The sequence below is a fragment of the Rana temporaria genome, chromosome 5 (assembly GCF_905171775.1).
Source record: "Rana temporaria chromosome 5, aRanTem1.1, whole genome shotgun sequence".
In the NCBI taxonomy this organism is placed as follows: domain Eukaryota; kingdom Metazoa; phylum Chordata; class Amphibia; order Anura; family Ranidae; genus Rana; species Rana temporaria.
The window spans coordinates 46,085,416-46,111,498 of NC_053493.1; the positions used below are offsets into that span (position 1 = coordinate 46,085,416).

The 26,083-nt window shown below is 44.7% G+C and overlaps 1 protein-coding gene across 4 annotated transcripts in view; it reads right to left on the reverse strand.

The window, feature by feature from the left end:
- Window positions 1–26,083, reverse strand: part of NEBL (nebulette) — a 309,628-nt gene that overhangs the window by 60,457 nt on the left and 223,088 nt on the right. For 2 of the 4 annotated variants that reach the window (XM_040352493.1, XM_040352494.1), the window contains exons 5-8: window positions 16,385–16,495; window positions 3,953–4,054; window positions 2,147–2,248; window positions 866–979 (exon numbers count right to left, since the gene is read on the reverse strand). The exons of the other annotated variants lie outside the window; for them this stretch is intronic. In XM_040352493.1, the coding sequence (XP_040208427.1) occupies window positions 866–979; window positions 2,147–2,248; window positions 3,953–4,054; window positions 16,385–16,495 (429 nt within the window). The remainder of the gene's footprint in view (window positions 1–865; window positions 980–2,146; window positions 2,249–3,952; window positions 4,055–16,384; window positions 16,496–26,083) is intronic. 4 annotated transcript variants of the gene reach the window in all.

The following is a 26,083-nucleotide window of genomic DNA, read 5'->3' on the forward strand; positions in this document are numbered from 1 at the left end:
CGCGAAACCCCGTTAAAGTCTATGGGACATTAACATGAAAAACCAAAAGTGCCAATTTTAAAGGCTTATATGCAAGTTATTGTCATAAAAAGTGTTTGGGGTTCTGGGTCCATGTATTGTCCACATGTATCAATGCAATTTTTTTTTAAACACGCCAGTTTTTTTGGAAGCAGTGAATTTAATAATGCTTAAAGTGAAAAAATAAAGGTGAAATATTCCTTTAAGGCCCCTTTCACATGGTCGGAGCGTTCAGGTCTACCTGTCATTTTTGTCGGCAAACCTGAATGGCCGCTCCATACATCTCTGGAGCGTCTGATGTGAGCGGTGACATGTCCGCTGACATCCGACCCGATCCTATCCGTTAAAATCAGACAGATGGCAATACGTCGCCATCCGTCCATCAGGTGAGATTGTCCAATCTGTTCATAGGAGACAGCGGCGCTGGACAAGCCCCTCCCCGCTCAGTGAGCAGAGAGGGACCTGTCATCTGCCGGCTCAGCGGAGATCAGCGGAGAGATCTCCCGCTGAGCTGGCGGACTGCTGAAAGCGCATCCGTCCCCGTGTGGAAGGCGCCTAAATTTCGTACCTGGGGGGTGTCTATAGTATGCCTTTAAAGTGGAGGATTTTTCCCATGTTTAGAACAGTCCCTGCAGCAAAATTACATTTCTAAAGGGAAAAAAAAGTCATTTAAAACTGATTGCAGCTATTGATTGCGGTCCCAGCAATACAGATAAAATTCATTGAAAAAAATGGCATTGCCCTCCCCCCCCCCCCCCCCAGTCCATTACCAGGACCTGGTATGAATATTAACGGGAACCCCAAACCAAAATGGAAGTAAGGGTTATTGCTGGTTAAAAATACTTACATCACTAGCCAGTGCTGTAGCAGCCTGAGCCTGCTTGAATGTAGCACTGTCTGATGGGTTATAACAAGACTTTTTACTCTTCATTTCTTTATCAAATTTTTCTTTGTATTTAACCTAAAAAAAAAAAGAGAGAGAGAGAGTGATAATTATTGTTGGTGTTAAATAATCAAATACAATGGAATGCAAATTGTTTATTTAAAGAAACCTCCTGGAGAATCTGTGGGGAATTGTCAAGAGGAAGATGAGACACCAGACCCAATAATGCAGATGAGCTGAAGGCCGCTATCAAAGCAACCTGGGCTTCCATAACACCTCAGCAGTGCCACAGGCTGATCGTCTCCATGCCACGCCGCTTTGATTTAGTAATTAAAAAAAAAAAAAGGGACCACCGAACAAGTATTGAGTGCATACTATACTGTACATGAACATACTTTTCAGTAAGCCAACATGTCTGTATTAAAAATCCTTTTTTTATTGCTCTTATGTAATATTCTAATTTTCTGAGATACTGAATCTTGGGTTTCACTAGCTGTAAGCCATAATCATCAAAATTAAAAGAAAGAAATGCTTGAAATATATCACTCTGTGTGTAACGCAATTTATATAAAATGTATGAGTTTCACTTTTTGAATTGGATTACTGAAATAAATGAACTTTTTGATGATATTCTAATTTTATGAGCTGCACCTGTATATGTGCCTCACAGCTAGACTGTAATGTTGGAACAGGTACCAAGACCTAGATAAACCTTCAGTATATGAAAGATTTGCCTGTACGGTCTACAGTCATGCTCCTAATGTCCCATACACACGGTCAGATTTTCTGACAAGAAAAGTTCGATGTGAGCTTTTGGTCGGAAATTCCGACCGTGTATAGGCTTCATTAGACTTTTTTATGTCCGAATTTCCGACAACAAAAATTTGAGAGCTGGTTCTCGGCTCGTCGTAGTGTTGTATGTCATCACGTTCTTGACGATCGAAAGTTCAGAGAATTTTTGTGTGACCGTGTGTATGCAAGCCAAGCCTGAGCGGAATTCCGTCGGAAAAAAACATCCAAGGTTTTTCCGACGGAAAATCTGATCGTGTGTACGTGGCATGGACAACCAAATTCATGTCTTTGGCCAAGAAGACACAAATTTTATATATCCACAGATGCAGGAACTGAATGCTCAGTGTCCCAACTACAAGCAGGGGCCTGTATATTGTCTACTTTGTTAAATGCAGTTTAATATCTTAGCAGGAAGTGGAGGAGTTATTACTGAACATTAGGATATTATCTTACCTGGCTGGTGATCTTTGACACTTCCTTTGCATGTTCAAAATCAGGTCTTCCTAAAACCATAGACTTCTTGGTCAGATCCCCTCTGCCCTTCTTATAATCAGCCTACAATTGAAAGCAGACACACTCAATGTTATGGTAAACTTCAAAACCTGGAATGGCAAAGGTTTAACAATTTTACTGGACAAACAATGTTCTTTTGATGAGATATGGAAACCTTGGATAGATCATACTAACTGTTTATGGTTAATTTTCTATTGCTTATATATAGTGTTATATTATATATATATATATATATATATATATATATATATATATATATATATATATATATATATATATATATATAATATATATATAACATTTATTTTAATTTTTTAGTTAAATCCTTTGTAACAGTCACTTAGTTACACTCTGTGGGCCAGATTTACAGAAGAAGTACGCCGGAGTATCTACTGATACTCCGGCCTACTTTCAAATTTGCCGCGTCGTATCTTTAGTTTGAATAGGAAAGGACGTAACTCACGTCGACGTTCAAAAAATCACGTCAGTGTGACGTCATTTCACGCAAATCACGGCGGGAAATTTCAAAACGGAGCATGCGCAGTATGTTCGGCGCGGGAACGCGCCTAATTTAAATGATCCACGCCCCCTACCTGGATCATTTGAATTAGGCAGGCTTGTGCCGGAGGGATTTACACTACGCCGCCGCAACTTTACAGGCAAGTGCTTTGTGAATCAAGCACTTGCCCGTAAAACTTGCGGCGGTGTAACGTAAATGCGATACGTTACGCCACCGCCAATGTACCTGAATCTGGCCCTGTGTGTGTAATATTTGTGATTATTTTTGACCATTTTTGATCATCTTATATTTATATCCCTTTCTATTTTATATAGCAATAAAAACTATTGAAACAGGAATGGCAAAGGGTGTCAGTGCAAATACTTACTAGACACTTTTTTAAGGACCAGTCAAGACTGAATATGCTCAGTTCACCCTGCAATACCTGGGCATTGCTGTCTCATAGAAGTCACTAGCCTCATATAAACAATTAGCTCATGGATATCACCACAGTTTTGCAGGATTAACAGTCACCATCAGTCATATGCTGAGCTCTCTTAGCTGCTTTGTGTGCATGGTTTCCCAAAATCAATAGACTCTTTTGACTATTTATTGCCCTCTGATCTAAAGAATCAAGCTCTCCACTGACATTTTTCATGTTGCATTTCCCAACCTCTGGTTTGCCCAACCTTTGGGAATCTCTGGGACTTATGACTGCTGCTGATGCCACAAGTATGGATTCTTGGTTTGGTCAAGCATACATATGTAGGTAGAGCAAAGGACACCTCCTGCATTGGCTTATCACTAGGTAAACAATAACCATTCCAATTGTTTTTCTCCATGGAAAGTGTCTAGCTGCCATGTCCGTAGGCACCCTGTGGGGCTTATGAGAGGTAAACTCAGATCCATGAAATGCCTGATAATCACCCACTGCAGGTTTAATTTTGTATGCATGCAAATATGTAAAACCATTTAATTACATTTTTAATCTTATGGAAAATGGAAATCGTCTAACTGGAACCCCCACCTCATAAAGAAACCCACATCCCTTTCTGTAAATAATAATTTTGGGAGCTCTAGTTATACAGTGCTTGGCAAACAAAAGTCAGACCATAGAAAATATAATCATTCCTATAAAGGATCATTGTATAGGTTCTTTTATGCCACTTTACTTGTAAATCCCCTTTCAGACATCATATACTCTATCCAATATGCACAGTAAGATGTAAAACATGGTCAGTAATTACATTGCTGATGATCTTTGAATTCTCTGTAGCCTTCTGAATGTCTAGTCTGTTCACCACTTCTGTGTATTTGTGTGTATCTTGAACATCTTTTTTGTAGGATACCTAAAATCAAAAATATAACCCAAAATTAATATTACAAATCCAATACAACAAATGAAGGATTAAAGCAACCCACCAGGTCCACATAATAAAAAAAAATATCACTTTTCCCAGTTGAAGTCCATTAGGACGAAACGCGACAGGCTTGGCTTACTACTTACTACCCACAGTGGCCCAGATTCAGGTAGATCCGCGAAATATTTGCGTGGGCAAAGGGCAACGATTTTTGCTCTGCGCCCACGCAAATATTTCGATTAGCCCGCGATTCACGGAGCAGTAGCTCCGTAAATTGCGCGGGCGCTATGCTAAGTAGCCCGGCGTAAGGGCGCCTAATGTAAATGATCCCGCCGGGGGCGGGAATCATTTAAATTAGGCGCGCTCCCGCGCCGAGCGAACAGCGCATGCTCCGTCGGGAAACTTTCCCGACGTGCATTGCGGCAAATGACGTCGCAAGGACGTCATTTGCTTCTAAGTGAACGTGAATGGCGTCCAGCGCCATTCACGAATCACTTACGTAAACGACGTGAAATTTAAATTTCACAAGCGGGAAGGGCGGCTATACTTTAGCATTGGCTGCCCCTGCTATTAGCAGGAGCAACCTTGCGCTAAAGTCGCCGTACGGAAACTCCGTACCTTGCGTGCGCAGGGCCCGCACAACTTTTTTGAATCGGCGGTAGTATGCAATTTGCATACTATACGCCGATCACAATAGCCGCGCCCCCTAGCGGCCAACGCAAGAATGCAGCCTGAGATATGAAGGCATAAGGAGGCTTATGTCTGTCATATCCTAGGCTGCAGTCCGCGTAGCGATGTTCCTGAATCAGGGGCATTCGCTACGCGGGAGCAAAACAGCTATTGCGCCGCGCAACCTATGGTTGCGCGGCGCAATAGCTTCTTGAATCTGGGCCATTGTTTTTTATTCTGTGATCACAGTTTTTATTCTTACGGATGTATGTTTTTTTTTATAAAAAAAAAACTTTTTGACCTACACCATATAGAGGCAAATATGTTTTTATTACAAATGATGTGACTGCAGTTCCTTTTTAAGATGAACAGTTCCAGGCAATTGCAGGGAGATCTCTTTAGGATCATATCGTCAAATTATAAGATCAAGCCCCATATTACTACAGGCATTGTGACAAAGCATAAAGCGAATGTAGCGCTACCCACTGAGGAGCCGCTGATTGTTTTGGGATCGACGTATTAAGTTACCTCTATGTGTTGTCTAGGGGTGAAGGTAGTGAGTAGAGAAATAAGCGAATGTCCAATCTGCAGGTTTTCTGAATGCTTTATTTCTTGGCCCAACACGACCAACATCAACTTGAAGTGGACAGGAAAGGTTGATGAAGTAAAGGAACATTGCGGTATCAGGCTTTGGATAGAGAAAAGCAATCCTGCCATTCTGTAGTAGTACAGTTCGTCGCCACTCCAGCCAGAGTGGGTGAAGTGTCTCTGGACAGACCCCTGCCACAGGCCTGGCAGCCAGAGTGCCACTTTAAGGTTGCTGGGAGAAACAAGTCTCTGCCACAGACTTGGCTCTGGTGAGACCTCTGCCACAGGCCTAGTACTTGGATAAGCTAAATGGTTGAGCAAATCCTCCCAGTAATTAGCATTAGGGTCCCTGGTTGACAGTAGAAGTGTACCTGTCAATGTCCCGGTCACCAGATCCCCGATGGTTCGTTCAAGCCCTTTTGGATAACCTGCCTCCGGGTTCTCCTCAAGCCGATCCCCCACCGAACGGCACACAGCCTGGGATCTCCTCAGTAGAAGTGGGGACCCAGTAAGTCACTGGGGCTCCTTGGTAGCATCAGTTGCTCCAGACCAGGAGGGCTCAGAGTCTGGAACTCCACGTAGCGCGCGACCCCAGGCCATGTAGGCCATAGTGGTGGGGCCCGCGATGTGCGCACACCCCGAAGGTGGGTGCCGCACCTGGAACCAGGAACCCGCGAAGAACCCAGAACAACGGCCTCCGCCACAGAAATACTGCTCCCCAGCATGCCCCGCAAGGGAAAACTCCTCTAATTGGCTGCTGAGAAGAAGCGGCTCTGCCTGGAGCTCTATGGCGCCACCTGCCACCCAGGAATGGAACCGCATCCCTAGAACACAGTCTGACCCACAGAACAATCCAGATTTGGCGACAGCCAAATTTAACATAATTAAGAATGAGAGCAACTTACCTCTCATTCTCCCACTAACTTTAGCGTAGTGTCCTTACTGAAAGAAAGGGGGGCGCTACACGAAGGTAACATCTCTAAGCTCTGTTGTGCACAAAGTTATTTGTTTTAGTACACCTCTAACTGTAAAATGGGGGGGGGGGGCATTGGCAGCTCTTAGGATTGCACTCAGAGTATCCCGTGAACAAGGCCTAACTGTGTTCAAGTGTCTCAGCTCGTAATATACAGCAATGAATAAAACAAACATAAATCTTTTCTAAACTAATTAAGTGAGTCTCGCTAATGACCAGGAGAGATTAGACATGCTGCTCAGAGCTGAATGAACTTACTAGAAAAGTTCCTATTATCCACTGAAATTACATATTACGTGCTGAACAGCCTCTGCTGTACTCCCCATTAAAATGCTAATTGAAACTATAGCTAACTTATTCAATGTGATCTTTATGGGAGATTTAGAATGGCAGAGTGGGAACACTGGGGCTTTATGTGCACCATTTAATGTTTTTTTATGTTGTCCATGGTGTAACAACAGCACATGCGGCTACTATGGGGCCTGAGGGTGGGGGAGGGCCCCATTAGGGGGTCTGTTGAGACATTTACAATGCAGAAAACCCATAAGCATGGAGGTAACATAAGTGAAGTCCGGTCATCAATATTGATCAGTTGATCATTAAAGACTGCAGAGGTCGACTCTCTACCCTCTGTGGCATTTATAGTATAGAAGAGCTGAAATCATACAGGAGGAGACGTCAGGATCATTAGTTACAATTCCAAATCCTCTTTGTAGACTATGTAGTAGGACGAACGTGTTAAGTGGTCTTAGTAGTATAGATTCATTGCCCTCAGAGCTTTTCAGCACTGAAATGATTCCTATCCTGGCTGTATCATACTCGCTACCATTCCTCTATGTCAGAGGTCTCCAAACTGTGGCCCGAGGGCCTGATGTGACCCTTTGCTAGCCTTTATACGGCCCTTGAGGCACTACTTCTCCCACTGACACCAACAATGGGGCACTATTTCTTCCACCGATACTAATGAAGGATACTATTCCTTCTCCTAATAGGGGCAATACTCCCCCTCTTTGACCACCAACCCTAAGGCCATATTTATTCTCACTGGCCCAGATTCAGTAAGCAATTGCGCCTGCGTAACCATAGTTACGCAGCGCAATTGCTGACTTGCGCCGGCGTAACGAGTTCTCCTGATTCAGAGAACTTGTTACGCCGACTGCAGCCTAAAATCTGCGTGGCATAAGGCTCTTATGCCACGCAGATTTTAGGCTGCATTCTTGCGATGACCGCTAGGGGGCGTTCCCATTGTGGTCAGCGTATAGTATGCGAATTGCATACTTACGCCGATTCACAATGTTGCGCGCCCCCTGCGTACGCAAGTTACGTTGTTTCCGTACGGCGTGTTTAGCGTAAGGCTGCCCCTTCTAATAGCAGGGGCAGCCAATGCTAAACTATACCCGGCGTTCCCGCGTCGCGAAGTTCGAATTTTACGTAGTTTGCGTAAGTGAATCGTGAATGGCACTGGACGCCATTCACGTTCACTTTGAAGCAAATGACGTCCTTGCGACATCATTTGCCGCAATGCACTTCGGGAAAGTTTCCCGACGGAGCATGCGCTCTACGCTCGGCGCGCCTAATTTAAATGATTCCCGCCCCCGGCAATTACGCCAGGCAATTTTGCCGGCGCGCCCTCGCAATTTACAGAGCTACTGCTCCGTGAATCGAGGGCAGCGCAAAATATTTGCGGGGGCGCAGGGCAAAATCGTTGCCCTGCGCCTCCGCAAATAGAGCGCAATTCTTTCTGAATCCGGGCCACTGATGCCCGTGACATTTTCTGCCCCTGCTGGCCACACTCTCCGGCCCTCCTAAAGTCTGAAGGACAATAAACTGGCCACTTGTTTGAAAAGTTTGGAGACCCCTGATCTATGTCATCCCCTTCTTTTCTTGGTCTCTCTCTCTACCCTCCAGCCTCCACATTGAGATGTTACTGCCCCTTTCTTTACTCTTATTACCCTTTCCATTTGATTATATCTGTTACCAACTACTCATCTAAAATAGGACAGCTGTTTGTGATTCTGCCACAAACTCACTGTTTAACCACTTAACCACCTAAGATTGCAGATTATGCAGGTTGAGGACCTTGCCCCTTTTTGAGATTCGGCACTGCGTCGCTTTAACTGACAATTGCGCGGTCGTGCGGCGTAGCTCCCAAACAAAATTGGAGTCCTTTTTTTCCCACAAACAGAGCTTTCTTTTGGTGGTATCTGATCACCTCTGCGGTTTTAATTTTTTGCGCTATAAACAAAACAGAGCGACAAGAAAAAAAAATGCAATATTTTTTACTTTTTGCTATAATAAATATCCCCCAAAAATATATAAAAAACTATTTTTTTTCCTCAGTTTAGGCCGATACGTATTCTTCTACTTATTTTTGTTAAAAAAAAAACAAAAAAACGCAATAAGCGTTTATTGATTGGTTTGCGCAAAAGTTATTGGCCCAGATTAACGTAGTTCCTGCGGCGGCGTCGCGTAAGCCATTTACACTACGCCGCCCCAAATTACAGGAGCAAGTGCTGTATTCCCCAAACACTTGCTCCGTAGTTTGGGGCGGCGTAGTGTAATTGGCCCGGCGTATCCCCGCGTAATTCCAAGGGGGCGGCTTGTATTTAAATTAAGCGCGCCCCCGTGCCGTTCGAACTGCGCATGCGCCGGGCTTAAAATAGCCCAGTGCGCATGCTCCAGTTCTCGACGGAAAACGTCAATGACGCCGACGTGTGCGTCATTGACGTAAAGTCGTATTCAAGAACGACTGAGGCCTCGTACACACGACCAGTTTCCTCGGCAGAATTCAGCTTCCGACCGAGTTTCTGGCTGAATTCTGCCGAGGAAACTGGTCGTGTGTACACTTTCAGCCGAGGAAGCCGACGAGGAGCTCGACGAGGAAATAGAGAACATGTTCTCTATTTCCTCGTTGTTCTATGGGAGCTCTCGTCCCGCCGAGCTCCTCGGCGGCTTCAGTGCTGAACTGGCCGAGGAACTCGATGTGTTTGGCACGTCGAGTTCCTCGGCCGTGTGTACGAGGCTTTAGTAAAAGCCTGTGTGAAAGGAGCCTTACCCTCCTTAACCCTAATACAAACAGATAAAACACATAATCCACTTGCCCAGCCCAAGGAACTTCTGTGCAAACAGCAACCAGATATGTGCTAAAAGTATTCACAGCAGTGATATCTGGACCTGCACTGGACTTTTCTAGATCCTGGCTAGCCAATCAACTTCTAATTTCAGCTTGTTCAATTAAGGCTGGCCATACATTATACAATTTTCTTGTACAATTTTCCTTTAAAATGTACCAAAACCATAAAATAAGAGATCATATCTAAACACTTTCAATTTGTATGAAATCTGGCAGGCCCTTAGTGCCGGTTCACACTATAGCAACTTGGGATCCGACTTGTGTCGCCCCAAGTCGCGCGACATGAGAAATTTTATTGAAGTCAATGACAGCCGTCTTAATGTACACTACTGAAGTCGCTCCGAATTCAGAAAAGGTTCCTGTGCTACTTCAAGGCAACTTGTAGGCAACTTCTACCCATTGATTTCCAAGGAAGTTGCTGCCAAAGTCGGATCTCTGTCTTAACTGAAGCAACTTTACAGGAAGAGAAAATTGTTTTCTCAGGCAAATCCCTCCTTCCCACAGAGCTGATTATTGTTTGATTGGCCACTGGCAAATTCGCCTGTCCTGGAGGCAACTTAAAGTCGCGTTGTAAGTTTCTCCAAATCGCTCTGAAGTGCACCTTGCAAAGTTGCGCTGTAAGTCGGGTTGCCCCTGTGTGAACCGGCTTTTACACTACATAGTTGAAGGTAAATCTAAAGGAAATTGAACAAGAAAGTTGTATAATGTATGGCCAGCTGAACTGAAAGCTGATTGGTTTCTATGCAAAGCTGCACTAGATTTCACAGTCTCCAGTTTTAGTAAATCATTCCCTGTGTTAACGCAGGTTGTTTCACGTATGCTGTCAAATGTTTCCGGATATACTTCATCGCACTATTGATGGTCTTTACATTGAATTTGAAACTGAAGGTCAATGTATTCTAAGGGCAGCATGCAGGGCTTCAGCACAAAGCATCACAACTCAACAAATAAGCGTGCTACAGAAGACGACGCATGTCCTCCCCTCCATAAATGTCAACAGCAGTGGCGTCACTAGGGTTGGTGTCACCCGGTGCGGTAAAACATGGTGTCACCCCCCCCTCTGTCTAGGCTGCCCAGCACCAAGCAGGCAGCGCACAGGCACGGGGCGCACCTGAAACCAGCCCCTGTAAATGATAGTATAGGGCAGTATAGTGGCAGGTTAGGGTAGTATAGAGTGGTATAGTGGCAGGTTGGTGTAGTGGGTGGTATAGGACAGGTTAAGGTGGTATAGGGCATGTTGGGGTGATATAGGGTAGTTTGGGGTGGTATAGGGCAAGTTAGGGTTGCATAGGGCAGGTTGGGGTGGTATAGGGCAAGTTAGGGTGGTACAGGGCAGGTTGGGGTGGTATAGTGCAAGTTAGGGTGGCATAGGGCAAGTTGGGATGGCATGGGAAAGGTTGGGGTGGTACAGGGCAAGTTAGGGTGGCATTGGGCAGGTTGGGGTGGTATAGGGCAAGTTATGGTGGCATAGGGCAGATTGGGGTGGTACAGGGCAAGTTAGGGTGGCACAGGGCAAGTTGGGGTGGCATGGGAAAGTGTGGGGTGGTACAGGGCAGGCTGTGGTGGTACAGGGCAGGCTGGGGTGGTACAGGGCTGTTTGGGGGGGTACAGGGCAGGCTGGGGTGGTACAGGGCAGGCTGGGGTGGCACAGAGCAGGCTGGGGTGGTACAGGGCAGGCTGGGATTGCACAGGGAAGGCTGGGCATGTCAGCTAAAAAAAACAATAAATAAAAAAAAAAACGGGATGGTGCCACCCCTCTAGCGGGTGTCACCCGGTGCGGACCACCCCCCCCCCGCACCCCCCTAGCAACGCTTCTGGTCAACAGAGTTCTTTGATTCGTCACCGAGGTGGGAGTGGGAACATAACTTGGGAGGAATCACACATTCCTTTGAAGCCTAATTAAACTTTCAGTATAAATATATTCAGCTTCATACATTCCAGGGGCATTAAAAAACAGGTGTTCAATATCTCACAGTTGGTTTTCTTTGGTTTCCAATACTTTTTATTAGGAATTTCAAAGAAAAATAAATAAATATATTGTATGATGATTCAAAATACCGTAGTTACAAAGCCACAAACCTTCCAGATGTATAAGACATTTACATAAGAGAATAACAAGAGGTCTTCCCTGTCCAAAGTCTCAGAAAACCTAATTGCATATGCATAGAAAGTATAGTGCTGGTAATGAGACCACTGCTTTCCCATAGAGAGCAGGGGCCCCACTCTGCACCTGCTGACAAGGGCAGGCTTTTCTACTTAAGCTGTAGCTGCTTTAGAAATAAAATGAACTGTAAGTCATTGAGCAATTTTTGTTTTAATCCACCTGGGAATATAATTAGCTGATTTAAATTGGGGGATCAATTGGACATTCAGTAACTGCCCGTTGGTAAATGTCATGACTAGCATTAACATGTTGGAGGGGACGCAGGAAGGAAAAAAAACAAGTCATCGCACTCCAATGACATCACATCCTGGGTTTTTAGAAATAAATGCCACAACCACAGTCCCAACCCATGAGACCTCCCCCTCTAACACTTTTCACCCAACAGTGCTTAATCAGAGCAGAGTAACAAAACGCGTTAAAGGGAAGGTCCCACGGGGGACTGTCTTTGTCACTCTCTTCACACAATCCTCTTAGTTTGATAAAGTAAGGTGCCCTGTGTGTGTGCTTTATAAAACAAATGCCATTCTTTGCCTTATTTTAGAGCGCCCGCCTCTCTCCTTCACGTGACTGGCCGCCTCTCCCCTCTTGATCTGACAGCTGCAGTGGGAGGGGCCGAGAATCCCCCACTGACATTAGTCAGGAGGAAAGGAGGAGAAAAGTGTCCAGTCACGTGAGCGCTGAGCGGCACTCAAATAAGGTATGGGGGAGGGAGGGGAGTGGGTGGGTTCTGCCACGAGCTAACAGGCAGGGAGGGAGGGGGGAGAGGAGGGCTGCGGATGTCGGAGGCTGACCACGGTGTCAGGGCTCAGCAGACATGATATTCTGTGGTCAGTTTAAAGGGGGAGGGCAGAATCAGGCAGGATCAGCCAGGTATTTCAGGTGATACAAAGGGCCAAAGGATTTTCTAAAGGTAACGCTTTAAGAACAAGAATTATCAAAGAATTACTTTGATATGGTGATATAGGTCCTTCCCATGTGTTTGATGTGGAAGTATGGAAAGGGAGGGTTGCAAAATGGCTCTTCTTGCCTGCCCCCGTATCACTACTGAGTCCCTAATTGATTTAGGGGCTGACTGTAGCAACCAGAGCACACAGGAGAAGATGCTTGGAGGCAGGAGGTATTTTTCAATGCTAAAGGCCTTCCAGATACCGTAATCCCTGTAAGGTTTATTTTTGAGGAGATTTGCCCCATTGAGGATATTTGCCTTCACTTCCTGACCCATATCCAAAACAGAAAGTGAGAGAAAAATCAGAAAATTAAGGTAATCTCTTGGGGTTCCCCTAGGTGACCAAACTAGTGTCCCCATTGGAAGATTTCCCCTTTATTACTTCTCTGGGGACAACCCAAAATGTGGGATCTTCTTTTACATTCACTTTCAATGAAAACGGTAAACAGGACAAATAGAGAGGGTGCATCTCCCTAACAGGGGCACAGACAGCAATAGAAAATATCAAATGCTCTAATCCCCCTTCACTCTATCCATAACCAAAAAAAAGTTTTGCCTTTAGTTATATTTTAAATCAAACAGAAACAAATATGAAACTGACCAAGGAGCTTTGAGTGATTATTAAGGTAAAATAAGCTTGATGTCCAGTTGGGTTATATTTATATGAATCTTGGTTCTCACATAAGACTTAAAGAGTTTCTAAAGGCTCAATGTTTTTTTTTCTTTTTTTTTTTTTTTACCTTCGTGCATTCTATGACATGTTTGTTATATAAAAAAAAAAAAAATTAAAAAAAGATTTAATTATATTATTTATTTATTCGTATGTTAATGTAAAGCCAACTTTTTAGTAATTGTGGCTCATATCACATGTGTACAATTTTTTTTTTTTTGTATATACAGTTATTGTGTGTTCTCTCTCTGACAAGCCACCTCTGAACTATACATTTGGTGTGCCTATTATCTATAATTCTCACAAAACTAGAAATGCTACACAATGCATGAGGACACAATCACCGGGTACAAGCAATAATGCAGATGTTTTTTAATTGACCGTTAAATATACTCCTGTTTATTCTGTAAATTCCCCCCTGAAATGTAGGCTCTAATTAGACGTATAAATATCGAGGACAAATGTGCTCCTTCTGTGCCCGTCAGAGATGAGCAGTAAAAATAGCTGATTGCGTCTCTGTCAATTCACGCCGATTTTTTTTTCACAGCGGGTGTTAGCACCTCACCACATCTGACTGGAAGAACGGATGTGCACATGATGCTCTGCCTGATAAAGCAACTTTACATTTCCCATGACTCAGTGCAGAATATATTACACTACGGTGGCAACACCCCAGCAGGGCCATGTTTAAAAACTGCCCTGCACCCAGTACATTCCTTATAAAAGCAGGACGCTTATTATTTGCATTACAGGATTAGTGGCAGAAATATCAGCACACACATTAAGAATTTCTGTTGCAGGTGTAATATACTAATCAAAATTAAAAAATTATTTCTCACGGGCAAAAAGTAATTTTGGTAATGTCAGTGTTGATTTTTTTCCCCATACAAGTCATTGATAATGCAGAATCAGCTTAATGCGGCTTATAAGGTGGTCAGATGAACCTGTGGAGGAACTCAGGAGAGTCTCAGACTGATCTAAAAGGGGTTGTAAAGGTAAAAATTATTCTTTACCTTAGTGCAGTCCTCCTTCACTTACCTCATCCTTCCATTTTGCTTTTTAATGTCCTTATTCTTCTGAGAAATCCTCACTTCCTGTTCTTCTGTCTGTAACTCCACAAAGTAATGCAAGGCTTTCTCCCTGGTGTGTAGTGTCGTTCTTGCCCCCTCCCTTGGACTACAGGAGAGTCAGGACGCTCTCTACGTTGCAGATAGAGAAAGGAGCTGTGTGTTAGTGGGCGTCCTGACTCTCCTGTAGTCCAAGGGAGGGGGCGAGCATGACACACCACACCAGGGAGAAAGTCTTGCATTACTGTGTGGAGTTACAGACAGAAGAACAGGAAGTGAAGATTTCTCAGAGGAAATAAGGACATTTAAAAGAAAAATGGAAGGATGAGGTAGGTGAAGGAGGACTGCACTAAGGTAAAAGAAGCTATTATGGGAAAGTTGTAAATTTACAACCCCTTTAAGCCCTGGTTCACATTGGAGCGATTTGGCATGCGATTTGACAAATTGATTTGTCCGAATCGGTGCGACGCTGCACCGATTACCAAAGGTAGTTTCTGTACTACTTTTGGCGACTTCAGGTGCAATTTCCATAGACATCTGTGCAGCAACCCACACAGCAACCCACACAGATGTCTCTGAAATCGCCCTCAAAGTCTGGACTGATATGCGGGAATATAATTGTGCGAGTTCAGCAGAACTCGTGCAATTTCATTCCCACTGTCAGTGTGAACCTACACTTAAAGGATCATTCACACAGACGTAGAGGTCTACCTGAACCCACATGGGATGTCAGTGGCGTCGCTACAGAGGTGGGGGACGTAGGAACCGCACCCGGGTGACACCCAACAGACGAGACAGGGACGACCGCCGATTGACCATCCGCTGACAGGGGAGCAAAGCAGAAGCAGGAAGAGGCGGTGATTGTGCCTGGGCAGACTTGCTACACACAGCTGGTAAAAAGGAGCTGGCAGGCTGTGGGAAGGTGAGAGTCTGGTGTAGTTTTTTATTGGGGGGTTGGGAGAGACTCCTGGTGTAGTAGAGCCCCCTCTCTCTCACCCACCTTTCACCCCCTCCCCTCTCTCCCCATCTCTACCCCTCTCCCTCTTTCACCCCTCTTGCTTTCTCACCCTGCCTCTCTCCCTCACCCCCTCAATCCCACCACCTCTCCCTCTCTCAACCCCCTCTCCCTCACAACCCCACCCTCTGCCCTTCTTCCATTCTCTCTTTTTACATCTCTCTCTCCTTCCTATTCCGATCTCTTCTGCTAGCGGGGGGGGGGGGGGGGGTGACATGTTTTATCGTACCAGGTGACACGAACCCCAGTGACACAACTGCGGAATGCACAAGTGCTCTGTGCATCCACATGCAGGCAGTCCCATTCATTTCTATTGGGACTAATGCCCTCTACACACGATCGGTTCGTCTGATGAAAACGGTCCGATGGTCCGATGGACCGTTTTCATTGGACGAACCGATCGTTTGTGGGCCCCATCTGTTTTTTTCCCATCGGTGAAAAAAAAATAGATCCCGTTTTAACATTTTCTGATAGCTAAAAAAACGATAGAAAAAAATGATCGTCTGTGGGGAAATCCATCGGTCAAAAATCTACACATGCTCAGAATCAAGTCGACGCATGCTTGGAAGCATTGAACTTCATTTTTCTCTGCACGTCGTTGTGTTTTACGTCACCGCGTTGGACACGATCAGATTTTTAACTGATGGTGTGTAGGCAAGACTGATAAAAGTCAGCTTCATCGGATATCTGATGAAAAAATCCATCGGTCCGTTTTCATCGGATGTGTACGTGGCATTAGTAGTTGCACAAACACAGCCATTGGTCCCAATTTCACAGCCATGTGTTTATACAGGCCCCCAAACGCAGACAGTGTGAGTTCAGGAATGCGCACCCACAGAGCTGTCAAATTGGGACCAGTAGCTGTGTCTTTGCAGCAACTGCGTCCCAATAGACACGAACGGGACTATAGATGTGCACGACAGAAAAATTAGTTTAGTTCAATTTCAGATTAATTTGTTAATCAATTGTTTTCGTCATATTCGTTATGTTTGAATGATTTGTTTTTGGAATTTGTTTTAATATATTCTGATTCATTTTGTATATTAGTTCTGAAAAATTTCAGATTTGTGAAATAAAAATTGTAGTTACTCACATTGCTCTGGTGTTTGTTTACTTCTTTTGCATGCTTCAAATCAGGAGGCTCAAGCATTTGCGCATAATTTGATTTCCCCTTTTCTGCATCATGTTTCTGCTTGTATAGAACCTGCACAAAAAAAAACAAAAATAAAACGATAAGTCATCTCAAGCACAAACTACAAGAGGTACTTTACACAATCTTCAGCTCTTATACTACGAATGTGAGTGATTAATCAAAGACAATCATGGAGTCATTGCAGCTAAATATAATTCTCTTTTTTGCAGCAGAAGTAATTTTTGATCAGGTTGGAGCTTTCTCAGAGCAAGGAATGACTTAAAATTAACTAGCGTTAGAGATATTATTTTATGTTAAGTATGTGTGTGCTAAGTAATGTGTTGGGGCTCTTTGGCCTTGTACACACGACCGTTTTCCTCGACAAAATCCATCAAGAAAAATGCTGGCAGAGCATTTTTGCAGAGGAAAATGGTCGTGTGTATGTTTTTCGTCGAGAAAACTGTCGTGGATCTCGATGAGAAAAAAAGAGAACATGTTCTCTTTTTTCTCGTCGGGAGTCTCAATTTCCTCGTTGTGTTTCTTGTCGGGCTGGTTTACGACGAGAAACGCGTTCGTGTGTATGCTTAGAAACATGCGCATGCTCAGAATAAAGTATGAGACGGGAGCGCACCTTCGGTAAAAGTAGCGTTCGTAATGAAGATAGCACATTCGTCACGCTGTAACAGACTGAAAGTGCAAATGGTCTCTCACCAAACTTTTACTAACACGCGGTAACATGAGATTAGCAAAAGCAGCCCCAAGGGTGGCGCCAATGGAATGGAACTTCCCCTTTATAGTATCGTCGTACGTGTTGTATGTCACCGCGTTTGAGAACAACTAGATTTTGTCTTATCCTCCTAGTTGTCTCTCCTAGTTTAAGACTTACCGTCTTTTTCTACACACCTATATAATTAAGGATGTGGCACTTATATACTAGTGGGTGTTTGATTACCACCCTAGGGCAACTGTAATCATAAACATAACTAGATTTTGTCTTGACAGTGTGTACGCAAAGAAAGCTTGACAAGATTCTGGACAAGAACCTCGTCGAGGAAAACAACGTTTCTTTTACGACGAGACCTACAGAGCAGAGAGAGACATAGAGTGAGCAGAGAGAGAAAAAAGGGGGCCTACCGGTAGCCAGGGAAGTGGCTGTGTGTGTTGGGGACCCTGTGGGGTGAGAAAGACGCTGGGCAGCAAGAGAGCAGCATGCCAGTAGGGAAAAGGACTTGCTAGGCACCAGGCAGACCCAGGTATTGTGTGGCCTTTCACTGCATTGATGCTCTGGTGAGGTCCTCCTGGGTACAGTATGCTACAGTCAATATCAAGGTAGTTGGCTGTAGGTCGCACTAATTTCTTGCAGGATGATGATGGATGACGATTTGTAGTCTGCTCTCTTTCTAGTGATCTCCCCATTCTTGGTATGCCACTGGGGGAAGATCCCAGCTGTGTCCCCCTCCTCAAGCCTTCACTTTTTCTCTTCTCTGACTGGCTTCTCTAGTGGTCCACATGGATCTATTTTTACTTTTTTTCTTATCATTAACAAATTCCATACAAATTACTTATCACCACAAAATGATACTTGGTTCTGTATTCTCCAAAAGGGCAGTAACGGGAGGTGGGTAGGGGGTGGAACCAAGAAACGATGATCAGAGATGGGATATGGGCGGAGAAAAGGAAAGATTTGGAAAGGGGGAGTTCCTGCACCTATTCTATGAGAGAAAAAAGCCCTGATTACAGCCAATGAAAAAATAAAATAAAAATTACCATTAGATCAAGTTATGGGAAAATTACTTTCACCGCCGGAGCCATCATTTTAAAACAATTCCCGCTGATCTTTCTTTCAGTGATGTTATGCAAGTGTGAAATAAGTAATATAGTGTCCATTTCATGACTAATTGTATGCCAGAGCTTTATACACATAACCCTTATTTATGACAAGAGAAAATATTCGCATTGCCAAAAGTATCCTTCATTTTTACAATGACAAAGAGAAAGCTCTTCTATCGACATAGTTGTCTGGGGTTCATTTTTCTTCGGCAGATGGCTTTCCCGTGAAATGTGCCTGCCACATTTGTCTGAAGCCTTGTAAATTAATGCAGCATTTAAAAAAGAAAACCATGTGTGTCATATTGGAGGGGATGGAAGACAAAGCATTTGCTATAAAACATCACAAGGAGCTGACTTTTAGTCTCTTTTTTATATTTGGCAGGAGAAGAGACTCAACCTCCCTGAGGCTTCTGGGAACCTCTTATGGATACTGAGACATGTCCAGGTTCAAAGTTTTTGAGCCTAAACACTTTGAAACGTTAAATTAGGACAATTCTAAGGCAGGGTGTTCAGACTGAGGCCCCGTACACACGACTGAGTTTCTCGGCAGAATTCAGCCAGAAACTCGATCGGAGCCGTATTCTGCCAAGAAACCTGGCCGTCTGTACACTTTTGGCCGAGGAAGCCGACGAGGATCTCGTTGGGCCAAATAGAGAACATGTTCTCTATTTCCTCGTTGTTCAATAGGAAATTTCGGCTCGCCAAGATACTCGGCGGCTTCACAAGGAACTCGACGAGCAAAACAATGTGTTTTGCCGATCGAGTTTCTCGGACATGTGTACGGGGCCTCAGATTCTTGTTAGAAAATGTAATTAAAAAAATGTGTCTAATCTTCCATTGGCAAAAATTAACAGAACCTCTCTTTCATAAAGAAACTTTGGGCCGGATTCAGAAAGTTGAGCGCATCTTTCTGCGGGCGTAACGTATCTCCGATACGTTAAGCCGCTGTGACTTTGGGCGCAAGTTCCGTATGCAGAAAGAACTTGCACCCTTAGTTACGGTGGGGTAACGTATGTGTGGCGGCGTAAGCCCGCCTAATTCAAATGGGGATGTTGGGGGCGTGTTTTATTAAAATTTCACTTGACCCCGCGTTTTTTGAAGTTTTTTTTTGAACGGCGCATGCGCCGTCCGTAAAATATCCCAGTGTGCATTGCTCCAAAGTACGCCGCAAGGACGTATTGGATTCGACGTGAACGTAAATGACGTACAGCCCTATTCGCGAACGACTTATGCAAACGACGTAAAATTTTCAAAACTCGGCGCGGGAACGACGGCCATACTTAACATTAGCTACGCCTCATATAGCAGGGGTAACTATACGCCGAAAAAAGCCTAACGTAAACGATGTAAAAAAATGCGCCGGCGGGACGTACGTTTCTGAATCGGCGTAACTACCTAATTAGCATATTCCTCGCGTAATAATACGGAAGTGCCACCTAGCGGCCAGTGTGAATATGCAGCCTAAGATACGACGGTGTAAGACACTTACACCAGTCGGATCTTAGGGAAATCTATGCGTAACTGATTCTCTGAATCAGGCGCATAGATACGACGGCCCGCACTCAGAGATACGATGGCGTATCAGGAGATACGATGGCGTATCAGGAGATACGCCGTCGTATCTCGTTTCTGAATCCGGCCCTTTCAGTTTACTCACCCATTAAAGTGAACTTGTCAGGTTTGGAAAACTAGTAATACGGCTTTGTGCCTTTGAAAACTTCCAAATCACGTTGGGTGCACTGAGGGGGGTACTTAAAGCTGTTGCATGTATTATTGTGTAGTTAAACCCAATAATAACAATGTAACATATTGAAGCCTGCCAGGCCTTAAAAGTGGTGGCTGCATTTGTTTTCTTGTTTCAAGTTTTTTTTCCTTTATTGTCATTTGAAGATCCTACCAGTAACACATTTCTTGTGTGGGGAGGTGCAGCGTGGTGCGGTGGCAGTAATTAAATAGACACTGGTTGCAGAGAACAGAACTTGTATTAATGCAGAACCCAGTAATTCACAACAGACCCAGCGGGAAGGCATCCAACTGGGAACGAACACTCATGGCAAGTGACAGCAATGTGTAGCAGAGCAAATCTTAGATGTGCCAACAGCATCTGTCTTGAGGGGCGGAATGTGGCCTGGCCGGTCCGGACTCAAATGGGGAGGTTTCCAGGTAGGATGGTGTGTCTCTATCCTTTCCCTACTTGTCAGGAACCTCTCCCTGCTGCTAATCACTGTCCCTGTCAGACAGGTGACCTGTCCCTAGACTACGCACACGCAAAATGCATCCAAAGCCTTAGGCCCCGTACACACGAGAGGATCCATCCGCTGGAATTGATCCGCGGACCGGCTCCAGCGGATAGATCCCCTGGTGTGTACAATCCAGCGGATCTGTTTCCACAGATTTTTATCCCCTGGGATGGATTTCAAGCGGATAGAAATTTGAAGACATGCTTTCAAATCTATCCGCTTGAATCCATCCCAACGGATTGATCCGCTGGTCTGTACAGACTCACCGGATCAATCCGTCCGAAGGGATCCCCCGCATGCGTCGTAATGATTCGACGCATGCGTGGAATTCCTTATAAGACAGCGTCGCGCACGTCACCGCGTCATCATCGCGGCGACGGCGCGACACGTCATCGCGAGGGGATTTCGGCGCGGATTTCGATCCGATGGTGAGTACACTCCATCGGATCCAAATCCTCCCAAATCCTAGAGAGGATTTATCCGCGGAAACGGTCCGGTGGACCGTATCCGCGGATAAATCCTCTCGTGTGTACTAGGCCTCAGAGCCAGGGCCTTAAATAGGCTCTGTATCACCCAAGATGGCTGCTAGAGTCACATGGGGGTGCAGCATCCAATTGGATAGCTTCCCTAGTGACCCTGTAATCCATAGAGGAACCATGTTCCTCTAGACTTCCTCTCCTCTGCAATGCCACTGCAGTTGAGCACCACCTGCAGTGGAGAAAGTGGCCTGCAACTGCCTACACCTGTCCCAGTCCTGCCCTAGAGTGACTACACTCATACACTGTACAGTGTCTATGGAAATATGGGGTAGCCAAAGTAAGTAGGAATCATAGTGAGGAAGTGTTCTGTATTCCACAGGGAGAACTGGGAACAATAATTACTGATAAGAGTGCAGAAGAGTCAACGTCAGGAAGTTATTTGTTGACAAGATTTTTGGCAGGATCAAAGGGCATATGTTTCTATTATTCAATTTGTTTATTGGTTTTACAAAGGGAATCTTCAGCAATTTTCATTGTCAAAAGAGATTATAGACATTTCCATGACATAGAAGATTTGACATTTTGTAATGTTTGGAAAATAGTTCACCGAAATAAAAAGGTGCATAACGGATACCATACAGTATGTTGAATTTGCCACAAGCAATGTTATGTGTGTATGGGTAAAATGTGAAAAGAGGGAGATAGAAATCAGCTTATAATAAATGAGTTATTTGGAGGGATGTGATGAGGAAGGGAATGCAGATGGATGGTTATGCTGAATCAACTTGGGATAGGGGTTAAACATTGGTGGTAAAGATTGTAGAGCTGGGGTAGGTATAAAAGGGGAATTCCCAACGGACACGCTACCCCCTAGAGTACAAGGAGGTCTAGGATGAATCCAATAGGCATTTTTTGCATTTATTGAACAGATATAACAAAATGTAGTTCGTTGTGAGGATTTACATACTCTACTATACTACACTGAAGACCAAGAATCAAACGGCTCTTCCAAGTACTTATAAACCAACAAATACATTTCAGAGCACCAAGGGGCGGCTCCTGCAGAACAAAGCCACCAACCAAATCATAACACCGGACACACATCCAGGAACGTTGGGTGCCTGTGGCCCTCACCACACTTTGGTTCTATCCTCTGTCCCCTCTATCACTACAGAACACAGTAGTGACGTGTGGGCCAATGCATGGCTCCATAGCAGTGGACACAGGAATCCGACATACCCGAAAGGGTGTTGCATGTGAAAATTATCCCGATGCTCCATAATGTGGCAACTAGACTTCCAAGACCTCTGGGCATGAAAAGAGTAAAGAAGAGATTCTTCTCTATACACTCATTGGGCCAGATTCACGATGGACTTACGACGGCGTATCTCCACGTACGCCGTCGTAAGTCTGAATCCGAGCCGTCGTATCTATGCGCCTGATTCATAGGACCAGTTACGCATAGATTTGGGCAAGATACGAGTGGCGTAAGTCTCCTACGCCGTCGTATCTTGGGGTGCATATTTACGCTGGCCGCTAGGTGGCGCTTCCGTTGAATATGTAAATTAGGTAGATACGCCGATTCACGAACGTACTTGCGCCCGCTACGCCGTTTACGTTAGGCTTACGTCCGGTGTAAAGTTACCCCTGCTATAGGAGGCGCAGCCAATGCAAAGTGGACGTCGGCACAAGTGTATCTTCTTACGTCGTTTACGTAAGTCGTACGTGAATAGGGCTGTGCGTAGGTTACGTTCACGTCACAGGCATTGAGCCGGCGTAACTTAGGGAAAAAATTAGATGTGATACTGAGCCTGCGCGCGCATGCGCCGTTCTTTAAGCGCGTCATTTACGTGGGGTCGCGATTGATTTACATACAACACGCCCACCTCTTCCACATTTGAATTAGGCGGGCTTACACTGGCCAATTTACGCTACACCACTGCAACTTACGGAGCAAGTGCTTTGTGAATACTGCACTTGCCCGTCTAAGTTGCGGAGGCGTAGCGTAAATAGGATACTCTAAGCCGGAAGAAAGATACGCGCTCCTACGTGAATCTAGCCCATTATTTCTAAAAACTTGATTAAACTGAACAAAAAAAATCATGCTTTAACCTAACAGGAAACATAAATCCTAGACACAGCTACAAAACCTTTTCAGGCCTAATTAATGGTCTTTTTTCCCCCTAAATTATAAAAATCCAAGAAACACTTAAAGTTTATTTTATACACTCTTAAAAATATAATTTTTAAATGCAGTTTTGAATGGTCACTAGGGGGGATTTAGCTTATGACATAAGGCCAGTATTTATTAATCGTGTATAGACTTTTTTCGGGTGTTGCCTGAGAAACCTGGCAGAAGTACAGCATGCAGCTTTCCGTAACAAAGATTCTTCTGTGGCTGAGAGCCGTGCGACAGTCCGCCAACTGACTCCGCAAGGTGTCTGCCAGTGTTTGTTTTTGCCACTTGAGTTGTTAGCCAACAAGTAAAATAAAAGTCAACATTCCGTAAGCAATACAGACCATATACAGTTGTGCTCAGAATTTATGATTTATTGACTATTTTTCAGAGAATATGAATGATAACACAAAAACATTTCTTTCACTCATGGTTGGTGTTTGGCTGAAGCCATTTATTATCAATCAACTTTGTTTACTCTTTTTAAATCATAATGGTAACAGAAAATACCCAAATTACCCTAATCAAACATTTATATACCCTGGTGATTTTGGCCTGATAACATGCACACAAGTTGACACAAAGGGGTTTGAATGGCTATTAAAGGTAACCATCCTCACCTGGGATCTGTTTGCTTGTAATTAGTGTGTGTGTATAAAAGGTCAATGAGTTTATGGACTCCTGACAGACCCTTGCATCTCTCATCCAGTGCTGCACTGACGTTTCTGGATTCTGAGTCATGGGGAAAGCAAAAGAATTGTCCAAGGATCTGCAGGAAAAGGTTGTTGAACTGTATAAAACAGGAAAGGGATATAAAAAGATATCCAAGTGTAGCGCCTGGCTACTTTTCAGAAACGGTGCTAGTGTAAATTTAGAGGGGGTCAGAGAATTACGTGACTCTGACCAGGTTAATCTGTTTAAATTTGGAGCCTTTGTCTCAGCTTTGGCTGTACTGTGGGTTCATGCTGTCGTTTCTGGGGTGCTGGTCACACCCCAGGCCGACAGGTGGCAGCAGTGGAGTCAAGGATTTGCATGCTTCTTCCCAGCAGCCTATCAGGAGGGGTTTTCCTCGCTGTGCATGATAGGGAGTAATATTTATGAGGCAGACGCCATTTTCTTGGCTCTTCTTCCCGTGTGGCGCCCACCTTCAGGGTAGCCATACCATGGCACCCCGGCAAAATGGCCTTCCGGGTCGGGGTGTGCGTGCTACGCGGTGTTCCTGGTTCCGGGACCATGTTGGCCCAGAGCAACTGAGCTGCAGCTGGGGCGCAGTGATCGACTGGGTCCCCAATCTGATGAGGTCCTGAGCTGTCCGTTCCTGTGTGAGAAAGCTGTTCAGTAGAGAGCCTACCTGATTAGTCCCAAGAGAGGCTGGTGTTCCAAGAGGGCCCTGACTATCCACCGGGGACCAGGGTAACCGGGTGCTGAGAGGCTGAACGTCGGTCGCCTATCAGTCAGTACCCGAACCAAAACTACCTGAAGGAGATCCGGGTGTCGAATCTGTTGAGGAGGATTCAGGACCACTATTATCTCCATTGTGTTCAACCATTGGGAGGGTCTGTGGCAGAGACTTAACCCCATGTTCGAGTGACATTCTGGCTGCCAGGCTTGTGAGAGAGGCCTGTCCAGGTGTGCTACATCCACTCCAGCTAGAGTGGTGAGATAGAATTTTTCGTTGGAAGCAGGACGGTTTCCCATTCACATACGCCTGGATCTGCTATTCTTCATCTCTACTATCTCTTCACTTTTCACCAAGTTCTACTGTTTTTACCCGGCTGGGTAATAAAAGCACAGAAAAGACACCTGTTGTGTGGACATTCCATTTAATACACTCTCATCAAGTACCCTAGATGGCGGAGAAACATGAGGTAACATGCCACCCAAAACAAACCAGCAGCTCCTTCGGGAGTAGTGCTATACAAGGAATTGAGAATGCCAATCAGCAGTGTTCAAACTCTTATAAAGAATTGGAAAATGAGGGGTTCTGTTGAAACCAAACCACAGTCAGGTAGACTAACTAAAATTTCAGCCACAATTGCCAGGAAAATTGTTCGGGATGCAAAGAAAAACCCACAAATAACTTCAGGTGAAATACAGGACTATCTGAAAACATGTGGTTTGGCTGTTTCAAGATGCTCAATAAGAAGGCACTTGAAAAAAGATGGGCTGCATGGTCGAGTCGCCAGAAAAAAGCCATTACTATGCAAATGTCACAAAGTATCCCACTTACAACACATCAAACCGCACAGAGACAAGCCTTAAACCTTCTGGCACAAAGTCATTTGGAGTGACAAGACCAAAATTAAGCTTTTTGGCCACAAACCATAAACACTACATTTGGACAGGAGTCAACAAGGCCTATGATGAAAGGTATGGAGGTGGATCGCTGATGTTTTAGGGATGTGTGAGCTACAAAGGCGCAGGGAATTTGGTCAAATTTGTTGGCAAGATGAATGCAGTATGTTATTTAAAAAAATACTGGAGGAACATTTGCATTCATCATCCAGGAAGCTGCACATGGGACATACTTGGACATTCCAATATGACAATGATCCAAAACACAAGGCCAAGTCAACCTGTCATTGGCTACAGCATAATAAAGTGAAGGTTCTGGAGTGTTCATCTCAGGCCTCGTACACACGACCAAGTTTCTCGGCAAAAACCAGCAAGAAACTTGCTGGGAGATATTTTTTTTGCCGAGGAAACCGGTCGTGTGTACATTTTCGTTGAGGAAACTGTCGAGAAACTGGACGAGCCAAAAAGAGAGCATGTTCTCTATTTCCTCGACGGGAATGGAGAAACTTGCCTTGTCGAGTTCCTCGACAGCCTAACAAGGAACTCGACGAGGAAAACGATGTGTTTCGCCCGTCGAGTTCCTCGGTCGTGTGTACGAGGCTTCAGTCTCCTGTCCTCAATATCATTAAGCAACTCTGGG